This window comes from Oryx dammah, unplaced genomic scaffold (genome assembly GCF_014754425.2).
Source record: "Oryx dammah isolate SB20612 unplaced genomic scaffold, SCBI_Odam_1.1 HiC_scaffold_23, whole genome shotgun sequence".
Taxonomy (NCBI): domain Eukaryota; kingdom Metazoa; phylum Chordata; class Mammalia; order Artiodactyla; family Bovidae; genus Oryx; species Oryx dammah.
Window position 1 is genome coordinate 16,913,502 of NW_024070207.1, and position 25,500 is coordinate 16,939,001.

Here is a 25,500-nt window from a genome sequence, read left to right on the forward strand (position 1 = left end):
ACTGGCGGGTGCGCTTGCCTCCTCCCCTCCTCCAGGTCCTCTAGTGTGCCTCCCCACTAGGGGATGGGCAGGGGACTTACTGCACCCCTTCTTCTTGAGCCCTCTCAGGAGCTTTGGCAGCCCTCCCGCCTTTGCCCCCATCCCATGCCCTTGTAGGATGGTCTCACGCAGCGGGGGAGGGGGCAGCATACTGCTCAGCAGCGCAGTGGGTCGGATTTGGAAAGACTGCCTGGAGTGTGCATGTGGGCCGCGCCCAGGGAATGCCAGGGCCCCCAGGGGACAGACGGCCCCCAGGGGACAGACGTGCTTGGGAGGCTTGCCAGCAGCAACTGGCATTCCTGGGGGATGGCTTGATCCTTTTATTCTAGAAGAGGGGAATTGGGAATGACGGGGCTTTTCCTGGCTCCCTGAGGCTTCAATTTTACTGTCTCTACCCATCCATCCATCCATCCATGTGTTCAGATTAGGACCCTCTGTGTGTGCTAGCTTGTATCTGACTCTGTTGGAAGTTAGTCCATAGGTGCTGCTCTTCTTTGAGGACAAAGACTGTGGAGAAGAGGGGGGCAGGGAAGGAAGGAGAAGGATTGCAGAGCTTGGGGTCCTATCAAGGAAACAGTCTCCTCCTTGAGAGGCTGAAGTGATTATGAGGAAAGGGAGGGGTTAAACAGACCCTGTCTTCTTTGTGGTTGGGCGTGGAAATCTCTTGGGAGAAGCTAGGATAAATTGTAACCTCCTAAAAAGCCCTGGATGTATTCACCCAAAGAAATCTGGAGAAGACTAGGGAAGACATCCCTGTGGCAGAGATTAGAGGAAAGTTCCAAATAGGATTAGAGGCTGAGGGCCTCGGCAGCTGTGAGATGATAGCAAGTTAGGGAACCTCAAAGTGCTCTGCCCACCAACTCAGTGAGGGACATTGTTGAGAAGGGAAACGGAAATGGTGGTGGAGACTTGGAGGTTAAGGATGAAATAAGCTGAACAGCTGAGTCTTGAGGCAGCTCAGGTGTCACCAGAGCCAAACCTGCATTTGCCATCATCTCATGGCTTCCTCCTATCCGCTAGATGACACCATCTCCTGAAATATGCAAATATTTCACATCTGTCATATTTGACTGAGCACTCTCAGCACTTACCCAAGCTGCTGAGTATAGTCCACTCACTAGCAAGCAGTTCCAGAGTGGTGAAGTGATAGCCGTTCTCAACTTGAAACCCCCAGTTCAGTGCCCTGTCTGGACTCTGATGTACCTGGGCATTTTTATACTTCTTGACTGTGACTCTGCCTTCTTAAAGGATTTTCTGTAGTGTGTGTGTGTGTGTGTGTGTGTGTGTGTGTGTGTGATGTTTGGGGGAGATGGATGGAGCAGGAGCAGGTGGGGAAAGAGGTTCCCACACCCCCACAATGCTTTTCTTGGCAGGTTTCCCCCAAGAGAGAGCAGCTGAGTCCTTGCACCCTGTGACAGCTGCTGTTCCCAGCCCTGAGCCCATCGGAGGTCCTGCAGCAGTGGTGGTGTGAGGTGAGTAATGGATTCCAGGGCAGGAAGTTAGGGATCTCTGAATTCAGGTAAATGCCACCTTTCCACCAGAGCTCCTGCCATCAAAGACCCTACTTTCTAGGGGCTTATACCACTGCCCTTGGTTTCCCATCTCTGAAATGAAAATGACAGCTTCGACCTACATCCTGGAGTAGGAAAAATAAGCTAACAGTCATTGCCAAGTCCTTTGCAAATGTCAAGCGCCATCTAGGAGCTTTAGTATAACACAGGCACACATACCATCAAGCTGTCATTTCCTTTCCTCTTGCTTTCCTGATAGTGAAGTCGACAAATTCACCAGTTCTTTCCTGTCATTTCTACTGCCCCATAACCTTCATGTTACCTTCCTGTTCAAAGCGTACCCCTATCCTGACCATCCCAGTTTCAGGGTCTGGCAGGCTTAACTTAAACTTTCCAGAACCTTCCCTCTGTCTTCCCACCCAGCCAGGGGGTGTGTCCTTCCCCAACTCTCCAACAACGCCTAAGTCCATAGCATGTAGTGTAGCCCTTGTTGCTCTGCTGCCTTAACTAACCCTTGCATGGTTTCTAGCATATTCCTCTTGGCAGGTAAACTAGACTGAAGCTCTTCAGGAGTAGAGACCAAATTTCACAGTTCTCTAGTCTCACTCAAGTGTCTGACAGTTCCCTACCAGCTTTTCCGTTTGAGCCTCTCTCTCTTCCTGTCCACTTCTTTCAGATTTCTTGGCCTGCCTCTCTGATCATCTACCTGGGTCTTTTCCTCTCAGGCGGCCATGACAGCTTCTTCCTCTGTCGTCTCCTCCATCTGGCCTTCTGTTGCTATATGCTACAGTCTAGCTATCTGTTTGTATCTTACCATCCCTCTGTCTGTCTGGTCTTCTGTCTCTTTGTCAGTTGCAGAGATGTCTCTCATATTGCCCAGGGCAAAATCAGACAAGCAAAAGAGAAATAAAATACCCCATGAGAAAAGCAGACTCAAATCTATGCCAAAACCAATACAGAATTGTAAAGTAAAAATTAAAAATAAATAAATAAATTAAAAAAAGAAAAAGAAACAAGGAATATGCAGTGGAGTTCTCTTTCACACTGAGCCTGTCCTGGGCCTACAGGACAGAGGAGAACTGCAGCTCAGTGGCAGGTGTTTCTGTGATGCCTTCTCATGGAGAGGGAAGCTCCAGACTTTTGGCCGTGAAATTGAAGGTGTGAAATTACAGCCTTGTCGATACCGAGGCATTCAGCTTTCCAGAGATGCCCTGGCAGGGGATCCTCTATAGAGCTGGAGCAACAGAAAGTAACTAGAACTGGCTAAAACAAGAGGCAAGCCCCTGGGTCTCTCCTGGGTGTTCAATGACAGCCACAATAATAACTTACATTTATTGAGTACCTACTGTTGCCAGCATTATGCTAGGTGTTTTTATTTGCATGAGACCGTTTGATCCTACACTAACTCTGCAAGGTAGGTTTTTTTTTCCTGATACTTGCTGTTTTTGTCTCTGATTTAAAAAAAAAAAGTGATACGAGCATGAGGTAGGTATTTTTATCATCTCTCTTCCCCATGAGAAGATAGAGGTTGAGAGCGGCTAAGGCACTTGCAGGTAACTTGACATATATTGTGACTTGGAGGGGAGACACTTCCTGAAGTGTCTCTCAGCATCTTATTTTGGAGCCCTCCACTGTTCACATGCACACATATGCATGCACACACAAAACATGCACACTCACACACTCTTGTACATTGACATGATCATATTTACCTCCCTGGCTCACACTCACTGTTCACACCAGACACATTTATAGCAATGATCACCCTTAACCCCTCACCGTGTACATGGTCATATTTCCAGACACACTATGTACCAGTACATTCCTACTGCCATACACTGATACATACATTTATTTATTTTTATTTTAATATATTTGATGCACTGTATCTTAACTTTTAAAATTTTTGGCCCATCACATGACATCTTAATTCTCCGAGCAGGGACCAAACCAGTGCCCCCTGCAGTGGAAGCATGGAGTCCTAACCACTGGATCGCCAGGGAAGTCCCCATACTCATATTCACCTTTCCATACTGACACACACCCATGCTCACGTTCTCATACACTCACCCGTTGATGTTCCTTCTTACGTTCTTACACTCCCAGTCATACCTACAGACTCACATCCACACAGATGATATAGTCACCCTTAACTCCCAATTTCCTACACAATCACACACACTTTGTGTACAGATACAGGTTGACATTCCTCTGCCTGTTTCTCATGCAATCCACACACACACTCTGTAACACATTTGCACTGTCATCACTATTTCCTCCTTACAGTTACACGTTTACACATCTCATAACTCACCAGGACACACACATGTGTATACATGCTCATATGTTCACATTTATACATGCTCACACCATAAACACAATCTCACCTATTTAAACTCTTGTTTTTGTACAGTCTGGATTACATTCTCTTCCACTCATGTACTCAGTGCTGACACAATCACTGTAACTCAGTCACATTTGCATGTAATCACACTTACACGTGGCAACACTCATTTTAACATAGATTCACAATAGTGCTAAATAGTGACCCACACTAATGTACACACCCACATAAAACTTTCCCAAACTCTTATGTATACACATAGACTGATTTTTACCACATTCACACACTTTCTTACTTCACATGCACACATACATACACATTGTGACACACTCAGTTGTGTTCATGATCACAACTGTCACTCCCCCCCACCATTTGCCTTTGTTCTCTTCTCAGCCTCAGCTAAAAGGAAGAGAGTTGCTCTTAGGCAGGTGCCAATGGGACTGGATCTTTCTGACAGAAAGTAGGGAAATTTATGTCTAGGATAAAAAAGAAGCAACTCAAATCCTAGATCAAGTTTTACATCCTTTTGCCACAGATTCCTTTTGCAGAAATCATCTCAGCTTAGCCAGTCCTTTCCAGAGAGGTTAGAATTTAGATGGTTTGTTTGTCTTTTCCAAGTTTATGGCTTAACTTGCCACTTCATTTCCCTCCCAAGGGGAGATGAAGGTGAGGCGTGCATTTCTTTAAGCACTGTTAGTGGTTTCCTATGCAAATGCAGCTGTCTGCTTTTATGTTTATGATCTGGAATTGCCTGCTGATTAGACACGTGGAAAGGGCAGTCATGCTTCCAAACAGGTACCTCTCATCCAGCCAGGTCTGCTTCTCCCCTGTTTACTCTGGATCGTGGTATTCAAGGAGGAGAAAGAGAAGGTTAATGAGCTAGCTGGATAATAAAATGCATTTCTATTGTGAGTGTGCACGTGCATATATAGACTGCACTGGAATTTCAACAGCTGCTAAAAGTCAAGTCAACAGAGGAAATTTCTCAGTAGGCGGGGGTAAAGACAAGCTGAAGAAACTTGCTTGCACTCCAGACAGACTGTAGATTTCCTTGCAGAGGGTGAGAAAAAAACCCAGGAGTGAACCAGTAGATCAGGAGCCTGGTGCTGGAGCTGTGAGCCACCGTAGTCCGCACCAGCGCCCTGTAGAAGGCTCCCTGGTCCATGACTGCCCCTGCTGGAGTCTCCCTGGAGGAAAAATCGTGCAAGATATGACCGTGCTGCCATGGGATGTATTTTCTGGCACACAATAGGGAAGAGTCTGTACTCTGGGATAACAGCTCCCCACCACCCTGCCATGCACACCCATCATTAGACTGAGAATGTCTTTAATAGTAGAGACCACATCACTTTACCTACTTTGGATTCTCAATGCCTGGCATAATGCCAGGCTCAGAGCAGCTGCTTGTGAAACTCAGCTAAGAAACTATAAAAGGGGTGGGTGGGCAGTGGCATATTGTCAGGACAGATCCAGTGCCTCTGTCCCTCCATCCCAGAATTCCAATGGCATTACCAGCTCAGATTGAGAGTCCTCTGTGGACCTTACATAGTAGGGGAAATACAAAGGGTGAAAGCCCCAGACTCTGCCTTTGATGTAATCTCCTTTGAAAGGGAAAGATGAAGTCACCATGAAACTGTAGTCCAAGGCAGCAGTCTTGAAGTTTGGGGTTAGAGGAATCTTTATCATGTCATCCAGTGGTTTTTCAGCATCCAAAGGCCTTGAAGGCCCATAAGTGGTTGGAAACAGCAGTCAGGATTATGGAAACCACTTCCTGAAGCAGATTGCCTCATAGACATCTTTCTTAGCACAGGGAAGATGGTTCATCTTTATAGAAAATTGTGTAACAAAGCACTTTATCACTGAGCATAAGGCACAGGAAGAAAAGTGAGCCTTTAGACCTTAATGGAAATCTTGTACTTAATTAAGATTTAGCCACAACCTCCTCCAGGAGACAGCTTTAGGGAAATTGCCTGGCAAATTTATATTTGATCTATTCTGCCAATATGCTGAGACTTAACTGAAAGCAAATTATAAAACTGACAGTACTGACTGAAATTTAGGAGGGGAAAAATGCACCTACCTGAATTCACTTCAATACAGTGAGGAGTGCTAAGTAAAGAGACCCACCCCTTGTATTTATATGGTATTTTATACTTCTCAAAATATCTAATAACCTGTTCATTCACTATGATAGAGGTGGTGGTGTTCATTGTTGTTCAGTCACTAAGTCGTGTCTGACTCTGTGACCCCATGAAATGTAGCACACCAGGCTTCCCTGTACTTCACTGTTTCCTGGAGCTTGCTCAAACTCATGTCCTTTGAGTCAGTGATGCCATCCAACCATCTCATCCTCTGTCATCCCTGTTTCCTCTTGCCCTCAGTCTTTTCCAGCATCAGGGTCTTTTCTAGTGAGTCTGCTTTTTGCAAGAAGCATTAGGAGCACCAACTCTGGAATTAGCTACCCCAGCTTCTGAATCCCAATTTGGCCACTTCCTACCATGTAACTTTGTTTGAGTCAGCTACTTATGCTCCTCAAGTCTCAGTTTCCTCATCTGTAAAATGGGCATGACACTAATACCATCTACCTCATTGAGTTGTTAGGATGAAATACAATGTCTGGCTCAACAAATGTTGAGCACAAAGTCAGTGCTCAACAAATGGCAGCTCTTACTATCCTTACCACAACCCTTGGACTGTGGTGCTTTCAAAGGGGCAGAACCCTGAAGTAACAGAGAAACAGTATTGTTCTTTGCTGCCAAAAACCCGATTTTCACAGAACTTGTTGCCTGCTTTTCTTTAAGTTTTTATTTCTCTTAACCGCAAGCTGGGGTTAATGTTCATTCCCACTTAAGAAGAGTGAAAAAGAAAACCCATGAGCATTTCCTCAATTCTTGTGTCATTTTAGGACGTCCTTATCTGGCCACTGTAGAGATGTTTCTTGTTCATTTCGATGTCCCCTCTCATCCTACAACTTTTCCCTTGAACTCATGAAGCCTTCAGTAACATCACCTTCATTTGCTGGTATACCGAAACTTAGGGGAGGAGGAATGAAAAAGACTCCTTATGCTAGTGGAGCCCAAGATCTGGTCTCTAGCCACAGGCACGCCTCTGACCTTGATTCTAATGCTGAAATGCCTGCATTGTGGGCACTGGGGCTGCTCATTTCCAAGCTTTGTTCCGAAACATTACAATGGAAGCACAGTTCACCCATCTCAAAGCCCTAAGAGCTTTGTTGTCTATGTGAAAGCCTTGGTAACTGAGAACTCATCATCTCACATTAAAACTGTAGTGTGATTGAGGAAGCATAAATAAGAGCATAGACTTTGGAGTCACACAGACATGAGACTGTATAACTTTTTTCTATTATGGTTTATTACAGGATATTGAATATAGTTCCCTGTGCCATACAATAGGACCTTGTTATTTATCCATTCTATATATAATAGTTTGCATCTGCTAATCCCAAACTCTCAATCCAACCGTCCCCCACCCTACCCCACCTGCCTTGGCAACCACAAGTCTCCAAAGTCTGTTCTCTATGTCTGTGAGTTTGCTTCTGCTTCGTAGATAAGTTCATTTTTGTCATATATTTTAGATTACACATATAAGTGATAATCGTATGGTACTTGCCTTTGTATAGTTTCACTCTGTGACCTTGGCAAGTAAGCTGCTGTCTCTGAATGTCAGTTTCATCTGTAAAATGGAAATAATGATACCTCAAAGGGTTATGCAAGTTATGTGAACTGGTTCATGAGTAACTTTTAGCAGAGTGCCTAGGACATAAATCTTAATGAATGGTGGTGATTTTATGGCCCATGAAATCGTGGCAGTAATTGTAAACATCTTCTGTGGGTAACATACCTTAAATTGCTTTACTCATTTCTCACATGTGGATCATTTGATCCTCACAACCTCTTGGTGAGGTAGTCACCTTTCGTCTGTGAAGAAATAGATTCAGGGCAATCAAGGGATGTACTCAAGGTCATAAAGCTCATTAGCAGCAGTGCTGGGCTGAGAAGGTTCCAGTCCAGGCTGAATATTTGCATCTTTGCTTCACAGCACCTTTGAGGTGGTGGTTAGCAAGTACAACCTCTTTGAATTGAGCATAAACCTTGTGAAAAAAAAAGTCTAAATGGTAGCTACAGTTTTTCTGTTCTCTGAACCATGTGGTGTTTCTCTCTGTGTCTTGTGGGTTGTCCATCATGTTGCAGAAGTGCAAAAAATACGACATCATAAAAGTGCCCTTTGCGGCAAAGCTGAGGGTCATGGTGATATATGGCCATGGCAGTACCAGTTCCCACCAAAAGGAAAATCTTTCTCAAGGCATGTCATGTGGTTTTGTTCATGCTGCTCAAGGAGTACCAAATGTCCAGAGCCTGGAAATGGAAATTCTTGAAATATACTGAAACACATCACTAGACCTCTGGGGACTCCTTGGCTGTTTCTCTTCTGACCTGAAAATGACGAGGCATCAACTTTAGTGAACCCTAGGGAAAGGATGGAAGGACAAAAAGATAAGAGCACTTTTGACCTCTCTGTGACATTTGCCTCATAGCCATACTCATCTTGGAATACTTTTCTCTTGGTTTCCATGATGTCATAGATTCAGTTCCTCCACTTCTTTAATCGTATTTCTCAAGGATCCCTGGTTCCTCCTCTAGCCCCTAAATATTGGTGTTCCCCTGAGATCTTGCCTTCTGTCATTCTGTCTTCCTGGGAGATTGCACCTACTTCCATGCTGATGGTCTCCAAATTAATATTTTCAGCCCACGTATCCTGCTCTCCATTGAACCATTCCATAATGCCATATAAACATGTTATGACTGCTGCTTTGTTTATATTTATTGTCTTAATTTTGCTGTCTCTATTGAGAGGAATGTTGCTCAGGTGGCACTAGTGGTAAAGAATTCACCTGCCAATGCAGGAGACGCAAGAGGTGCAGGTTCCATCTCTGGGTCGGGAAGATCCCCTGGAGAAGGAAATGGTAACCCACTCCAGGATTCTTGCCTGGGAAATTTCATGGACAGAGGAGCCTGGCGAGCTAAAGACCATGGGGTCAGAAAAGAGTCAGACACGACCAGGCGACTGAGCACACACATTGAGAGGAATAGATATAGCTAGAGAGAATTTTTTCCCAATCACATGTGAATTGATGTTCCTTTCAGCTTTTTATTTTTGCTATGTAATAAAGACAAGGTTCTTAGATCTTTGTTTTGCTTCCCACTAGATATTTCTAATATAATTTTTATTGAGGTATCCAATGTGTCACTGTGTTTGTTCTCTCTTCTTTGTACATAGACTTGTAGAAAAGTTATATATTTGAGGACCATTTGTAGATATTTAGTCTTTGTAGAATGTTTATGTTTATTGGTAGAGTCTTTATAAACATTTAGACAAATTTTTTATGAAACTGATAAGGGCTGTCCAATTGGCCAAAACCAGAATAATGTGTTCTTAGAATTCTCTTGGGAATATGATTACTGGTGGCAGTCCAGTGGCTGCTCATTTAAGAGGCCTCCCACATCATCATATTTGTTATCAGCATACCAACTTCATTAACTTTTTAAGTAATCATCATTCTAAGCTAGTTGTTTGCTCTCATTTCCTAAAAACAAACTGAAGCACAGTTCTGTCTGGAATCCTGAACAAAAGGTAAAGGCTACACTGGGGATGTAATGAACAGCATGATGACTGTAGTTAATAATACTGTGCTGTATCTTTGCAATTTGCTAAGAGAGCGGATCTTCAGTGTTTTCAACATAGCAAAAAGCAAAACAAAGCAAAAAACAAAACAGTGTGAGATGATGGATGTATAAATTAATGTGATTGTGATAACCATTTCCCATTGTATACATATACCAAAGCATTAATCACATTATACATCCTAAATATATACATTTTAAATTTGTCAATTATCCTTAAATAAAGCTGGAAGACCCCCTAAAGCCTTAAAAAAAAAAACCACATTAGTCCTCCAACACTCCTCTGGGCTTCTTGGGATAGAACTCTATTTGTACCCAGATTTCTATTTAGGGTCCTGAGACCAGTTAATCCCACTACTAGCATCTCTGCCATCTTTGGCCAATGTCCAGAATAGAGCTACTTTTTACTTTTTGAAACCTCTCTTTTCCTGTTTCCATACTGCCCGTGCTTCCTCACCCGTGGCTTTTTAATCTAGACAGGCCCAAACCCCTAAGAAAGGCATGTGAGATCCTTCTTAATTTGGTCTTTACTGGTCTTATTTATTTTTTTTTTTTTGCATCAAGTTACGTGTAGCTTCTCTCATACTGCATTGTCTGTAATCTTCTCTTGGTCTTAGTACATGTTGTTCCTTGTGCCTGAAATGTAACCTTTGGTTACTTGTCCTTTTAAATTCAACTCAAGTATTCTTCCTCTGTGAAGCTTCCTTCTTCAGGCTGTTGGGAGCCCCTCTCTTGTCCTTCAGTAGCTACTTGTTGTCATCTTCACCCTGAGCTGCCATGGCCAACACCCATGAAACTTTTCCTTGAGGGCAGGGACTAACTAGTTCACATCTTGCCCTAGACCCTGGGGAGCTCCTACTTATCCTTCAATACCTTGCTCAAGGGTAGCATCCTCAGACACCTGTGGGGAGTACTAGCTACCCTTCTGCACTAACTTTTCAAAGCATCCCCCTCCTTCTGGGCACATATTAGACACTCTATAAATGCTGAATGAAGGATTGAATTTATTTATGAAGATTTATTGATTGCCTCAAGATTGCAGAACAATCCAAAAGTGGAGCTAGAACTAGCCATTCTTGTTGGGTTGGAGACAATTTGGGGGGGGGGGTTATAAAAAGACCTAACTAAAAATCAACTCCAGAAATTAAAATTAGGGAACAAGATGCAACTTAGTTCTTAAATGGAACATGAAAGGAAGTGGTTTCCCACATATTATAGTCTTAATATATTTTCCCTCAAAGAAGTCTGTTCTGCTCATATATGACTTTAGGTCTGGAAAATGCTTTGTGTTACCCATACTGGTCCCTTCTGTATGTTACCAGGATCCCATGTTCTGCCTTTTGAAAGTCTTATACATGTTACTTTCTTCCAGAGTTTTAAGATCTGTTTTTACATAAGACTGGAATCACTTAGTTCAGGAGAAACAGCTACCCAAACCTTAGAAACATGATCTAGCATGGTTGGAGTATTTGTTTGCTGGAATATACTCTTGAATAATGTATACCAGCCTAGTACTTCCCATTTCTCAAACCCCGGCAAACTCCCACTCATCCTTCAATACTCTGCTGAAGTGATATACGTCTGATCTTCTCTGAGAACATTTGTTACCCTTTCTGCTCTGTCCCTCTAAAGCATCCTGTGCCTACCTGGGTTGCATCCCTTTGTATTTCCTATTGCATGTATGCATGTCCACCATCCTTATTTAACTGTGACCTCTTTGAAGACTGGGACCGGTCTTCATTCATCTCTATTTGTATATATCTCCATGTACCTGACACAATGCCTGGTAGGTATGAATGTTGGTGGTGTGGAGATGAGAGGCAGTTCAGTTTAGTTCAGTTGCTCAGTTGTGTCCGACTCTTTGCGACCCCATGAATCGCAGCACGCCAAGCCTCCCTGTCCATCACCATCTCCCGCAGTTCACTCAGACTCACATCCATCGAGTCCATGATGCCATCCAGCCATGTCATCCTCGGTCGTCCCCTTCTCCTCCTGCCCCCAATCCCTCCCAGCATCAGAGTCTTTTCCAATGAGTCAACTCTTCGCATGAGGTGGCCAAAGTACTGGAGCTTCAGCTTTAGCATCATTCCTTCCAAAGAAATCCCAGGGTTGATCTCCTTCAGAATGGACTGGTTGGATCTCCTTGCAGTCCAAGGGACTCTCAAGAGTCTTCTCCAACAGCACAGTTCAAAAGCATCAGTTCTTCGGTGCTCAGCCTTCTTCGGAGTCCAACTCTCACATCCATACATGACCACAGGAAAAACCAGAGCCTTGACTAGATGGACCTTAGTCAGCAAAGTAATAACTTTTCTTCCAAGGAGTAAGCGTCTTTTAACTTCATGGCTGCAGTCACCATCTGCAGTGATTTTGGAGCCCCCCAAAAATAAAGTCTGACACTGTTTCCACTGTTTCCCCATCTATTTCCCATGAAGTGATGGGACCGGATGCCATGATCTTCGTTTTCTGAATGTTGAGCTTTAAGCCAACTTTTTCGCTCTCCTCTTTCACTTTCATCAAGAGGCTTTTTTAGCTCCTCTTCACTTTCTGCCATAAGGGTGGTGTCATCTGCATATCTGAGGTTTTTGATATTTCTCCCAGCAATCTTTCCAGCTTGTGCTTCTTCCAGCCCAGCGTTTCTCATGATGTACTCTGCATATAAGTTAAATAAGCAGGGTGACAATATACAGCCTTGACGTACTCCTTTTCCTATTTGGAACCAGTCTGTTGTTCCATGTCCAGTTCTAACTGTTGCTTCCTGACCTGCATACAGATTTCTCAAGAGGCAGGTCAGGTGGTCTGGTATTCCCATCTCTCTCAGAATTTTCCACAGTTTATTGTGATCCACACAGTCAAAGGCTTTGGCATAGTCAACAAAGCAGAAATAGATGTTTTTCTGGAACTCTCTTGCTTTTTCCATGATCCAGCGGACTTTGGCAATTTGATCTCTGGTTCCTCTGCCTTTTCTAAAACCAGCTTAAACATCAGGGAGTTCACCGTTCACATACTGCTGAAGCCTGGCTTGGAGAATTTTGAGCATTACTTTACTAGCATGTGAGATGAGCACAATTGTGCGGTAGTTTGAGCATTCTTTGAGAGGCATGAACATCCATATCAAACATTTGCCTTGAATGTGCAGGTATAATTATTGGTACCAATTTCTCATCTAGTAGCAGTCAAAAAGTGTCTTTTCTTCCTTCTGAACTCCTCCAGTCCCTCTTTTTTTTAGCACTCTTCAATTTGCAAAACACATGCCCTTACCTATTCTGTAGTTGTATTGTTATCTGTATATTTAATATACATTTTATATAGAATATGCAGCCAGAGATGAAACCCATTGTTCAAGCCTATATAATCTCTTTTGGGGCTGGACATTTACTGATATTTATCTCTTTACTCCCAGCACCTCACATGGTACCCAGTACATAAGTCTCAATAAATATTTGTTATTGAAATAAATGAATACAAGCACAGATGGGTTGCTTAAGAGGCATGAGTTACTATCTGACCTCCTTACAGGGTAGCAGGTCTCTGTTTTGGTCTTCAGATTCTTTGAAATGAAAGTCAATCAGCAATCCATAATAAGAAGGCATGTACCTGGTTTCTTTTCCTATAAAAAGCAATGTCAGGCTGACATAAGATCTTCCCTTTTCCTCTCTTTATACAGCTGTATAACCCACTGGTGATTGGCTGACATAATTGTAAGTGCAGGGAATGTATTAGGCTCAATCTTAAAGGAGAAAGAACACTGTGAGATGACCATTGCTTGACACAGAATTATAATACAGAGTTATATATATTTATTTATTATGAACACTCAGCTTTCCTCCCCTTTTCCTGCCCTTTTTTTTTTTTTTTTTGGTCATGCTGCATGGCACGTGGGCTCATAGTTCCCCAACCAGGGATTGAACCTGTGGAAGCGTGGAATTCTAACCACTGGAGTGTCAGGGAAGTCCCTTCCTTCCCCCAGTTTTGGTCAGGATGTGTCCTAGGCCATAGTTCTGGCTCCACAGGAGTCATTGGGAACTACTGACTGAGTCCCCCTGCTGATTCCCACTCCCTGCACTAAATCCTGCTTCTGCTTTATCTGCACTTTTCCTACCAGGATATCATTTCCCTCCTTTGAGAGGTAAGGGCTGGGCCCTATGATCTCAGTCTGGGGACTTCCCCAGGCCACAGAAAGACTTAGGTATCTGACAGCCTTCTCTTTGTGTGTGCGGGTGAGTACTGGGGCATCAAAATTGATCGTGTGCTAGAGGAGGGGTCTGCTCCAGCATGAACCAGGCATGAGCCATATCTTAGAGAAGATAAGTGGCAGCTGCAACCATGTGGCTGAGTACCCAGCTGCTAGTCACTTGGTGGATCTGAAGTGAACTTAGGAAAGCCAGCAGGCTTGATTTTGAGGTCATCCTTTAGGCTTTTGGTTTCTAGAGGAATTTCTTTGGGTGGACTGTAATCTTTTCTTAGACCCAGGGCCAATTTTCTTTAAGACAATAATAATCCATCTTGGTGGGGGTAGGAGATGGGGAATTCCTACAGCTAAGGCTGTGGCCAGCAGTTTATCCCCTACTATTTGTAAAGTGTGATAGATGGAAATTGGGTCTGATCATTTCCCATTCTTCCTTTTTTTAAAGATAATATTTCCTTTTCATTAACTATAGCCCCCCACATGCTATATAGACACATGCTCAGCTCTTTTGTAAACTTTGGTTGAAGGGCAAAAGCTGAAGAAGAGTTGCTGCATTTTATACCAGTTCAAATTCTTTGACCTCCAGTTCTGGCAATATGTCTTTTTTGGAGGGGTGGTGGGTAGAATATGAGCTTTGCTAAAATGATCTAAATTCCTAGTTTAGAAAAATGTAATGTGAATGTCTCAATTGACCCCATGTAGCTCTTCTCTTCAAATGTTCAGTGGGTACCTTCCCTATAGAAAGCCAATTTGGGCATAGACAAATTGAGACTGGAGCAAGTTCCTAGGTCGATGAGCCATAAGGCACAGGTTTGAAAACAATGTCCAGACATCTCTATGTATACAAAGAGCCCTAGAAATTTTGGCAATTGAATTTTTAGGCTTGAGTTTGAGGGAATTTGTGACTCTTTCACCAGCGTCGATCAGGGAAGGGTGTAATTATCACCCATGCATAGTCACAGAGAGCAGTTAGAACCCCAGAGACTCAAGATGTTGGTTTACCATATCCTGTTCACTTGAGCTGCTCATCTGCATCTAATTTTTTTCTGTCCAACAGCTTCCAAGGATACTGTGTTCTGTTTTGAGAACCAGGAAGTGTTTGATTACTTGGTTTTACTTCTCTTCTCCCCACCACATTTATTTGAAGCATCTTTTACTTTTTTATGCTTTAACAATTTCTACCTCTGTTCTTCATGCATCTTATTTTCTCTTCTTAGAAGCATCAGTGTTGGAAATGGAAAGCCCAAACCTGTAATAATGCATCAGTTTGCAAATATAAACACACGTCAGATGGTCATTAGCATTTTCTTGGCATTAGCTCATGCAGCATACACAATGAATGATAAAGTACGGTGCTGCATTCATTTAGAAGCTTAGGAAGTCGCTCAAATAGGGAGCTACTTGTCCCACATAATATGTGCAGTATGCCATGGTGTACCTATTAATTTCTTTATTTGCAACCTATCATTGAAATTTGCAACTATAATATGCTGGCTTATTGGATTTCATTAATGTGAAGTTCCTGATGCAAACAATGGAAGTCACTCAGAAAGATGTTAGCAGAGAATAGGACTACAGCAGAACTGACCTCATTTGCTCTTGTGTGTGAGACAGAGCATGGATGTGTTCTGTGTGACCATGTTTTGTATGTGTGTCAGTTGTGAGCTATCTTTTGCAGGATCTAAGACTGAAACAAGGCAGCTGTAAAAAGAGCTAGTGCCTCCCTTACTTGTCTGGCTGCTTTTGCAAATCTGCCTAATAAGTAGCTCAGCTCCTCCTGATCAAATGATCTTCGAAATGGCTTCCCTCCATTACACGCTGTAATGGTATCTCCCAGGCAAGGCTCTCTGAAACAGCACACCCCTGTCTCTGATAGCAGAGTTCCCTTGGTGAGTGCCCCAGAACAGACAAGCCCCAAAACAAGGCCGTCTAAGAATTGGTCCTACCAGCCAACGAATCCTCCTGGAGTTGTGTCAGTAAATCTTCTAGCCTTGGGTCTTTGGATGAGAAATGCAGTTGAAATCAGTAAGTACCAGCCTGAAGTTGGTTGAAATGAAAAAAGGTAGAACTGTCATATGAATATTTGGGGAGGATGAAAGTGTATGTATAAAGAGAAAGAGTGTGTGCATGTGTAGGTGGGTTTACCTGGATCCACATTGTAATGGTATCAGGGGAAGGGAATTGAAGAGAGTTCGAGATTCTAGTCTCGGTTCTTGCAGTTATTTTATGACCCTTGGGTAAGTCATTTAACCTCTATGCCTTGTTAATTCCCCATGTGGAAAATGCGGATGGTGCTCCCTTCTTCACATGTTGTTGTCCGGCTCAAATAAGAGCAGAGCTTGAATAAACTTGTGGTCGTTACAAGGCCATATAGTGAACAATGAGGTGTTGATCATCAAAGGTGGCTGGCTTCTCCATGATGCCCAATTTCTTGGCCAATAGACTAGTGCCAAAATGTCCAAACTCCTTCTTGGCTCAGACCTGCTTGGAGTAAGCATATAGGCTTATTCAACATTAAGAAAAACGTACTCAGAGCTTCAACAAATGCATAGAACATATAGAGTTCCATTCATTCCCTCACATGTGTACTTAATGCCTACTGGGAACAAGGCACTGTACTAAGCAGTATGAAAGCATGACAGTTATGACTGAGGAGTTCTTACCCTCTAGGAGTTTATGATCTAGTGAGGGGGATGACATTTTTAATGACTATGTGCAGTTGGAGACAAGATGGTCAAAATGCTAAGTTGGGCCCATCTGGTTGCTATTGTTAGGGGTCAGGCTCTCATCTACCTAGCTTGGGAGTGGGGGTTTGGGGCTACTGAGGGACACAGATGTGGTGGCTCCTCCTCCCTATAAAATGGGAGGAATGCCCTTTCTCCCTTCTTTGGCATCTTAGCCTATTATGGGAAACAATGGCTGAAAAGTTGCTAGAAATCTTCAAATGCAAGTTGCTGTAAAATGCAAAGCACTGTATATTCTTTCAAAGGATAATACATTGTCCCCTTTGTGGAAGGCCAGGTGTTTTGTTCCTTTTTGGCAATTGAAAACAGTTCACTACATCTACTTACACTGCCAATCATAAGTGTCTGGCTACTGTAGTTGCTAAGAATGTGTCTAAGGTAAAGTGGGTTTAGTTATCAGCATAGGCTAGTTAGCAAAGCATCATTTGTGTCCCCATCACAGTTTATACCTGGAAGCTCAGCTAGCCATCTTGAAAAATGTGTACTTCTGTTTACAAGGGAGCCCAAGAAGGAGCCAGCAAGTAACTCTTGGATCCTTTTTCCCACAACCAAGTATAATTCAGTGTATACACCATTCTCACAGTAAAAGCAGTAACCTCATCCCAAAATACAAAGAACAGTCCAGCATTGGTATCTTTGTCTAAGGAGATGTTGGCTGACTTTAAATCTGTGTCAGCCTAATACCTCCAAATCTGGAAACTTATTAAAAGCTCACTTCTTCTTGATCTGTAGAGCTAATTCTTGCTATAAAGATTTACCCAATTCTAGAAATTTGAAATGCCCTCATGTTCTATTAATGTCTTAACATAGTGAGAGTTCTTTGACTTGTTGACTACATTTTTGTGATACCAGAATCAATCTTCTTATGTGTGCTTGTCAGTTTGATTGTCATCTCATCAGCTCCAGGTGTCTTGTAGCCAACCCTATTATTTTTGTAGGTATCTCAGAAATGTCAGAAACCTTGGAAATTTCCCCTGGGCTGCATCTCATTACTGCGTTATATCCTCTAGTTTGATATGAGAGGGACAAAGCAGTGTTGATGGGCTCACCGATTTATAGTAATGGCCTTGTGTGGCTGGTGGTTTGAGAATTTTACCTCTGGGTTTATTAGATCAAGGCTGTGTGTCTGCTGGCCTAGGCTTTTGTTTTTGAAAGGAGGCCAGTATTAGCTTGTTTCTCATTGGGAAAGTATGCAAATAAACAGTGATTTAGATTTTTGAAAGCAGACAGAATAATACAGACATGCATTGTCTCTGTATGGTATCAGATACCATTGTCTCTGATGGTATCAGATCTCGTGAAAATATTGATTTCAGTTGCCAGTGGCTTCATAGATGGTCTTGCAAGTCGTAGGGCCAGTATTTCTGGATTCTAACCTTTCACACATGTGAGTAGAGCACCTGTGACAAATGGGCACAATTGGTATTTTTGATTGTATCCAATTCCACACTTATGTCATGGTATGAATTTTGGCCACATTATCTAGAATATATTTGAGCATCTATCTTTCCCCTTGACTCCTGGAACATGCAGGTTGGTGGCTTTTTTTTAACCTACTGAATGTTCTCTGAGGGTTTCATTTGGTACCACATTAACAGAATACATTTGGAAGAATGAGAGAATGACCAGTATATACAGTACCTAATCATTTCCTCTAAAGTTGCCATGCATCTTGATAAAAGTTTTCCTCTGAAATACTTTGTAGTAAATCTCTGGGTCCAAAGGCGACTCAGTGAAGGGGTGTGTGTGTGTGTGTGTGTGTGTGTGTGTGCACATGTATGCACATGTGTGTGCACCTGTGTGCACATGCCTGCCCTTGCATTTAGGGGTGGGACCATGGGAGTAGATAGGAGAGTGAGAGAAAAAGGCAGATAAGGAGGGAGGGAAATAAAAAATTAATCTTTTTTGTACTCTGAAAGAGGGTTGTTCCATCATCTTGGTTATCATGAGACAAGAGGCTCATTTCTTACTGCTGATGAATTTCAATTGTAATTACATAACTTTGGTAAGCCACATTAACTCCCAAGGGCTGGACCAAAAATATACCATCTGCAAAAGCCATTTGAATTCTCTTGGAAAAAACCTAGTAGCCAAGTCTGAAAGCAATTTGTGAACAGATACAAGCTGTTGCTGGGTGTCCATTCAAATTAGTTGTTCCTCCAGCAATGCAAAGGGCCATGTTCTAAAAATGAAATGACATGGCTGTTGGCTGGGTCCGGCATGACCCACACTTGCAAGTTTCTTCTGTGTTGCAGAAGTGAACAACAACAGTTAAACTTTAAAGATCAACAGTTTTTCGATTGGGTTCCTGGAGAATAATGGTGCTTTTGTACAATTCTTGAAGTAGAGCCTACAGCCACCCCAAACAAAATAGTCTCTTTCAAGATCTTGGAAATAATGACCTCATAGGCAGATTGAACCAGCAATCCATTAATAGTTTCCTTTGTAGAGAGGTGTCTCAGGGGAGGGACCTGGCTTCGTAAATCAGCATTGTTTATAAACATAGCAGAATAGAGTCCCCCTTTTTTCCTACGTCTGTGGAATAGCCGGAGATACCTCCCACTTGGGAAGCAAATAGATTAACAGCAAGAGTGCCTTACAGGGCCCTAGCCTTTCTCCATTGGTCACCTAAAAGTATCCTCTGAAGCCCTTGCTTTTAAGGTGAGTTAGAGATAAGGAGTCGCCCACATTATTCCTTGGTCACAAACTCAGAATTATCTGGGACCATTAGAAAAAGATGAAGATTGGTTGTGCCTTGTAAAGGGTCACAAAGAACTAGCATAATAGGATAATTTGAGCAAAACAGAATCTGAAATGTCTAGGTAAACTGAGTGTTTATTTGCTTCATGTTCCTATTGTGGAAATGTGCCAAGATTCTTCAGTTTCATTTCCATCTCTGTAAGAGATTTATCTCAGCTCTTCTTATAATCCCTTGATGAGTTGAACAGAATTAAACCGATTCCAGTTTGCTGGGCAGTAGAAAGGTGTGCCATTTAAGCTGGGTCCCTTCAGAATGCCTGTGATGTAGACTGTGGCAAGTATGTAGTATTCATATTTTCAGCAGCAATTTCTAGTCTAGTATAGGAGAGTATAGTGTGAGTTCTATATTCCAAGTAGCCCTTTTTAATCTCGACCTGAAAAGAAACAGGGCATCTACTTTTTGAGTCTCTCGCCAGAGAGAGTATTTAAGGATGAAAAAGGCCACTGTTAGCCACACCTAATTATCCACAACAAAGGCGCCTAGTATTTTGGATTACGTGGGTGCACTAGAACCCTGAATGGCTCAGACTCCTACTTGCCTTATTATGTAAGATCAGTTTTGTATATCATTTTAAAGGGGCCATGTATGTTTCTCTGGCTTCTGCCATCTCAAGTTAAATATGTCCTCAGAAAATAGATATCATCCAGAATATGGTGGCTCTCTCTCCCCATGAGACACATTTTTCAGAAATCTGTTTTCTAGGTCTTACTTAGAATCCTCAGTTCTTTTGCAATAACTTTCAAATTTCATTATTTTTACCAAGATTCTGTACATTTGAGCTTTATTTAATAATCATCTCATATTCAGGCATTATTTTTGAACCCAGAAAGGAAAACACACAAAACACATACAAGGCGAAAAACTAGTGCTTTTATTCTTTGTCTGGCAAATTCTTCTTCACTAGTAAGTAAAAACCATGAACCTGTCTGATACAGAATACCATTGGTGAAATCAGTCTTAAACTCACTTCTCTTCTGGAGAAAGAATGAATTGAGAAGGATCAAAATGTGAAAGAGAATGTAGACCCGTTAGCACTGATTTCATATTCTAGTGAAAATATTTACCAGCAGTCTATGGATATACTTGATCCTTGACATCACAGTTTCTTTTTCATTTTACCTTGTGCTATAGTTTCACCAACTTCCCTGGTGGCTCAGTGGTAAAGAATCTGCCCGCCAAGCAGGAGACGTGAGTTTGATCCCTGGGTTGGGAAGATCCCCTGGAGAAGGAAATGGCAACCCACTCCAATATTCTTGCCTGGGAAATCCAATGGACAGAGGAGCCTGATGGACTACAGTTCATAGGGTTGCAGAGTCAGATACCACTGAGTGATTAAACAATAAAGACAACACAGTTTCACCCATATAGGAAAATGTGAGACTTAAAAAGCTGGTGGTGGTAGTGACAAAACATTTACTACTGAATATTTTCACTGTCACGATTTCCCCCAAAAAACTAGAGTTGGTCTTAATTCATTAAGATAATGCAAGGCATGACAATTAGACAAAGGAAAATAGATCTCTTGTGCAAATCAAGGTCTCACCAATCATTGTTTGTTGGCGGTCACCTGTGCAGATGGAGAAGCTATGAATTGGTACTCAGTTATTTTTGAATACTTACAGGCTCTATATATTTGAGAAAATTTTAAACAGTAAAATTTTTTAAATTTCCACTTAATGTAATATAATTTAGAATTCATTACCGAAAATAAACATGTAACCTCTGAAGGGCTGAAAAGAATGATAGCAGGTTTTTTGTTGTTGTTAATTTATTTTTTCACTTTACAATATTGTATTGGTTCTGCCATACATTGACATGAATCCGCCACGGGTGTACATGTGTTCCCCATCCCAAACCCCCCTCCCATTAGGTATGTTATTGGAATAAAGCGATATGCTGAGTTGTGTTTGGAGAGCTCTTTTACTGCTAATTAGTTTCAGTTAATACTTGATGAAATTACAAAGATTTTGTTGCAGTAGGATTTGATTTTGCTTGTATTGGAAGTAGAGATTCACTTGGTAGGTACTCTTTTTAAAAACTGAGGTATAGTTGATTTACAATGTTGCATGTATTGCTGCTGTACAACAAAGTGATTTAGCTATATATATATATATGAATAATATATATATCATGCATTCCTTTTCATTATGGTTTGCCACAGGATCTTGAATAGAGTTCACTTGTTTTTTATCCATTCTGTATACATTAGTTTTCATCTGCTAACCTCAAACTCCCACTCCATCCCTCCCCCAACCTGTTTCCCCTGGAAGGTATTTGTTAACACCTGCCTTGGAATGGCAAGTGTCAGGGCCCTAATGGAAAGACTTGAACTAGAGTGGGAAGACAGCCAGGAACCACAACATTTCCTTGAGTTTGTGCTTTTCCAGTTCATGTAACCCTTCAGTGGGATGAAACCCAAATGTGTTCAGCTCTCAGCACAAAATACTAGAGAATAATGAAATTAAGAGCAGATTAGTTGCTAAGACCCAAACTGGTTCTTACAAGCCTGTCATCCCTGTCAACTCCCTTGTTCCCTCTTCTAGGACATAAAATATGACAAGGAATAGGGTTATGGTGTCTCCTCAGGAAACAGGCCTCTCCTTGGAGTTCCTCTTTGCTCCTGGTGACGCTTATCTCTGTGTTATCATCTACTCTGTTACTTGAAGATGGAGCAGTGCTTCTCCTAGCAGTATACCCCAACTCTGCTGAAACTACCTAGTTTACTAGAATGTTTCTCAGTTCTTTCTCATAAAGCAATAGAACGTGTTTTGTTCATCAGGTACACACAGGTAAGAATCAGATGCTGAAGGCATCCCAGTATCAAAGTGACTAACACGATTGTTGTGGGCGTCAAAAATCAATAACCAGGCCTATGTCAATTCTAGGCTCCGAGGAAGTGGTGCTACTGACCAAAATGATCATTCTTGTTGTTCAGTCACTCAGTCCTCCCTGACTCTTTGCAACCCCGTGGACTGCAGCACTCCAGGCTTCCCTGTTCATCACCAGCTCCCAGAGTTTGCTCAAACTCATGTTCATTGAGTCAGTGATGCCATCCAACCATCTCATCCTCTGTCACCCTTTCTGCTCCTGTGCCCAATTTTGTTCACAAAGAGGAAAGATTGTAAATTGTGCATTAAAAGACTGTGTGTGGACAGCAGAAAATAAAGTGTCTTTGGGAGAAAGCGTCTTAGGTATTTGTATCTACATGTTGAAAAAACTCACCTTTGCTTTCCTCTTTAGGAAATTACATCATTGGGCCTTAGGGAGACAGCTCCCTTCCCTCTAGAAAAGGAACCCCTCAGAAAAGTTATTGTCAAACCTGAAATAGCATGATACCAATGCTTCTGTTTCTAAGATGTTAGACCTCCTGTATATACCAGACTGTCTTTCAGACCTCTCTGAACTCCTGTTTTCTCCTCCTCTTCTTTAGGAGCTGTGCAATCAGTTATAACTGAAAATGTCTGACGGTCTGGATAATGAAGAGAAACCCCCAGCTCCCCCACTGAGGATGAACAGTAACAACCGGGATTCTTCGGCACTCAACCACAGCTCCAAACCACTTCCTATGGCCCCTGAAGAGAAGAATAAGAAAGCCAGGCTTCGCTCTATCTTCCCAGGAGGAGGGGATAAAAGTAAAGTATCAGTGGCCGGGTGTTGAAAAGGGGCTAGTTTATTCTTTCATTGTCGCTTTCTTTCTCAAGTCATTTCTTGAGCATGGGCTGTTCAGGGCCTGCCTGACTTTTGCATATCCATCTTCAGAGGTTGCATTTTGTCAGAGGATGATGTTTGATTGACTTACTGTAGGTTTACAGAAAATACACTTAAATGCTGTGTTTGCCTTTCACATAACATCGAATTCAGCAGTAAGCCACGGGAAATCATAGCTAGAAGACTGTTTTACAGATATGAATAGTGCCTTTCTGATAAAATTTAAAGGAGAATTTATAGTAATCCCTTCCTAACTACAAGTTGTCCTTATTAGGAATTTGAGTATTGGTGGATTTACTTCTGTATACCATTTTGACAACCATGAAAATGTTGAATTGAGCATACCTAAGTCAGTCCAAGTGCCACGTTATTGTCTGTCTGACTATATCACAAAGTGTGAAGAAATTTCTGAGTCATTTGTTTCCTCTACCATTCTTTTGCCAGTCATCCCCTACACAATCAGCCTATTTTGCATTAAGTATCACAACAGTATATTATCATTTATCCTTGGGCCTCAAATATCATATGCTGACACTTTGTGACATTGGGGAATATAAAATCCCTCATAAGTAATTGTCAGGTTGCATTAATTCACATAAAGCCTAAACATGGCTTCTGTAAATGTGACTATTGTGGCAGAAGAGAGTGAAACCAGGTACAAGGACTCCAGCACCAGAGAAAGTTGCTAAAGGGCAAGAAAAGTAGTATCTCTTGAAAAGATAAGGGACACTCTTAAGCTTCTTAAAGGTAAAACAGATAGCTTTATAGGTAGCTTATATTATATTAATGAATTTCCATAAGGAAAGCTGAAACTCTTATTGAGGCTAAGATTACCTCCTGTATACCTATGGCATGTAATAAATGCTTTATCCCTTGTGACCCAAGGATGGAAAAGACAGAAATGTTGTTAAACCTCTGGATTGAAAACAAACAAAGGAATAAGAAAACACTTCCAAAAAAAAAAAAAGAAAAGAAAACACTTCCCTGGTGGCTCAGATGGTAAAGACTCTCCCCGCCAATGCAGGAGACCCAGGTTTGATCCCTGAGTCAGGAAGATCCTCTGGAGAAGGGAATGGCTACCCACTCCAGTATTCTTGCCTGGAGAATTCCATGGACAGAGGAGCCTGGCAGACTACAGTCAGACATGACTGAGTGACTAACACTTTCACTTTTCCATGAAAGGGATCTCCCATCATGTGAGAGGAATTTTTGAAGACGTGTTTTCAGACACCAAAGTGGATCTCAAAAAAAAAAAAAAACTGCCAAGAGCAATGGATGGTTTGAGAAATGCATGGTGCACCTGGAAATGCATGCATGACCTGGAAACTGAATCCTAGGTGACAGTGGTGCCAAAGAAAGAACCACTAGATCCTGCAGCTCCTGTGGTTTATCTGCCACAACTGTAGAAAGCAACTGAAGAGTAGAGTCATGTGTGTGCACAAATCTTTGGTGCTGTTGAGACCGCCATGCTTTGGAAGCCCTTAAACAATCCTGTTTGCCCTTCTGAAGAGCATGAGCCAACTGATGCTGATATGAGGCCAGCCAAAACAGAGAGGCTGGTGTTTCTGTTTTGTGCCAATACTTCAGGTGACGTCACAGTGAAACCATTACTGGTGTGCAGAAAACTAGGCCCATATCCTCTCAGAGGAAACAACTAAGCTAAGTTTCCAGCATACCAGCATGCAAATAGAAAAGCCTGATGACTCCCTCTCTCCTTAAGGAATGGGTTTAACAGTGCTTTCTTGCAGAAGCTCAAGACTACTCAAAAGAAATCTTGAGTTCAAAGTCGTATTGATTCGTGCTTGTCCTTTTGGTTCCTCAGATGCATTGGCAAATGTGCATCCTCATTTTAAGATTGTCTTTATAACCAGTGGCATGATTCAGGTCCTGGAACCCTTAGACAGTGTTTAGTCTGACCTTTAAGAAGACTTATGCCAAGCTAATGTATAACTTTGTTGTTTAGGATCTTACAAAGGCACCCCTGTCTAAAGATCCTAGTGCATGAAATTCCTACACCATCACTCATGCTGTGTTATTCATAAAAGAGGCATTAGATAGTTTAACATTAATGAGCCATGGGAAATTACTGGGCATATACCCAGAGAAAACCATAATCGAAAAAGACACATGTACCCCAGTGTTCATAGCAGCACTATTTACAACAGCTAGAACATGGAAGCAACCTAGGTGTCCATCAACAGATGAATGGATAAAGAAGATGTGGTACATATACACAATGGAAGATTGCTCGGCCATAAAAAAGAACATATTTTAGTTCTAGTGAGATGGATGAACCTAGAACCTGTTATACAGAGTGAAGAAAGTCAGAAAGAGAAAAACAAATATCACATGTTAATGCATATGTATGAAATCTAGAAAAATGGTATTGATGAACCTATTTACAAGGATGGAATGGAGATGCAGACATAGAGAATGGACTTGTGGACACAGTTGGGAAAGGAAAGAGTGGGGCAAATGGAGAAAGTAGCATCAACATATATACAT

General features: G+C 42.0%; 1 protein-coding gene across 6 annotated transcripts in view; it reads left to right on the forward strand.

Annotated features, from left to right (window-relative positions):
• The window catches only part of PAK3 (p21 (RAC1) activated kinase 3), a 128,631-nt gene that overhangs the window by 5,669 nt on the left and 97,462 nt on the right, over positions 1-25,500 (forward strand). For all 6 annotated transcript variants that reach the window (XM_040265090.1, XM_040265094.1, XM_040265092.1 and 3 more), the window contains 2 exons: positions 1,413-1,511; positions 22,718-22,919. In XM_040265090.1, the coding sequence (XP_040121024.1) occupies positions 22,745-22,919 (175 nt within the window). In that variant the 5' untranslated portion in view covers positions 1,413-1,511; positions 22,718-22,744. The remainder of the gene's footprint in view (positions 1-1,412; positions 1,512-22,717; positions 22,920-25,500) is intronic.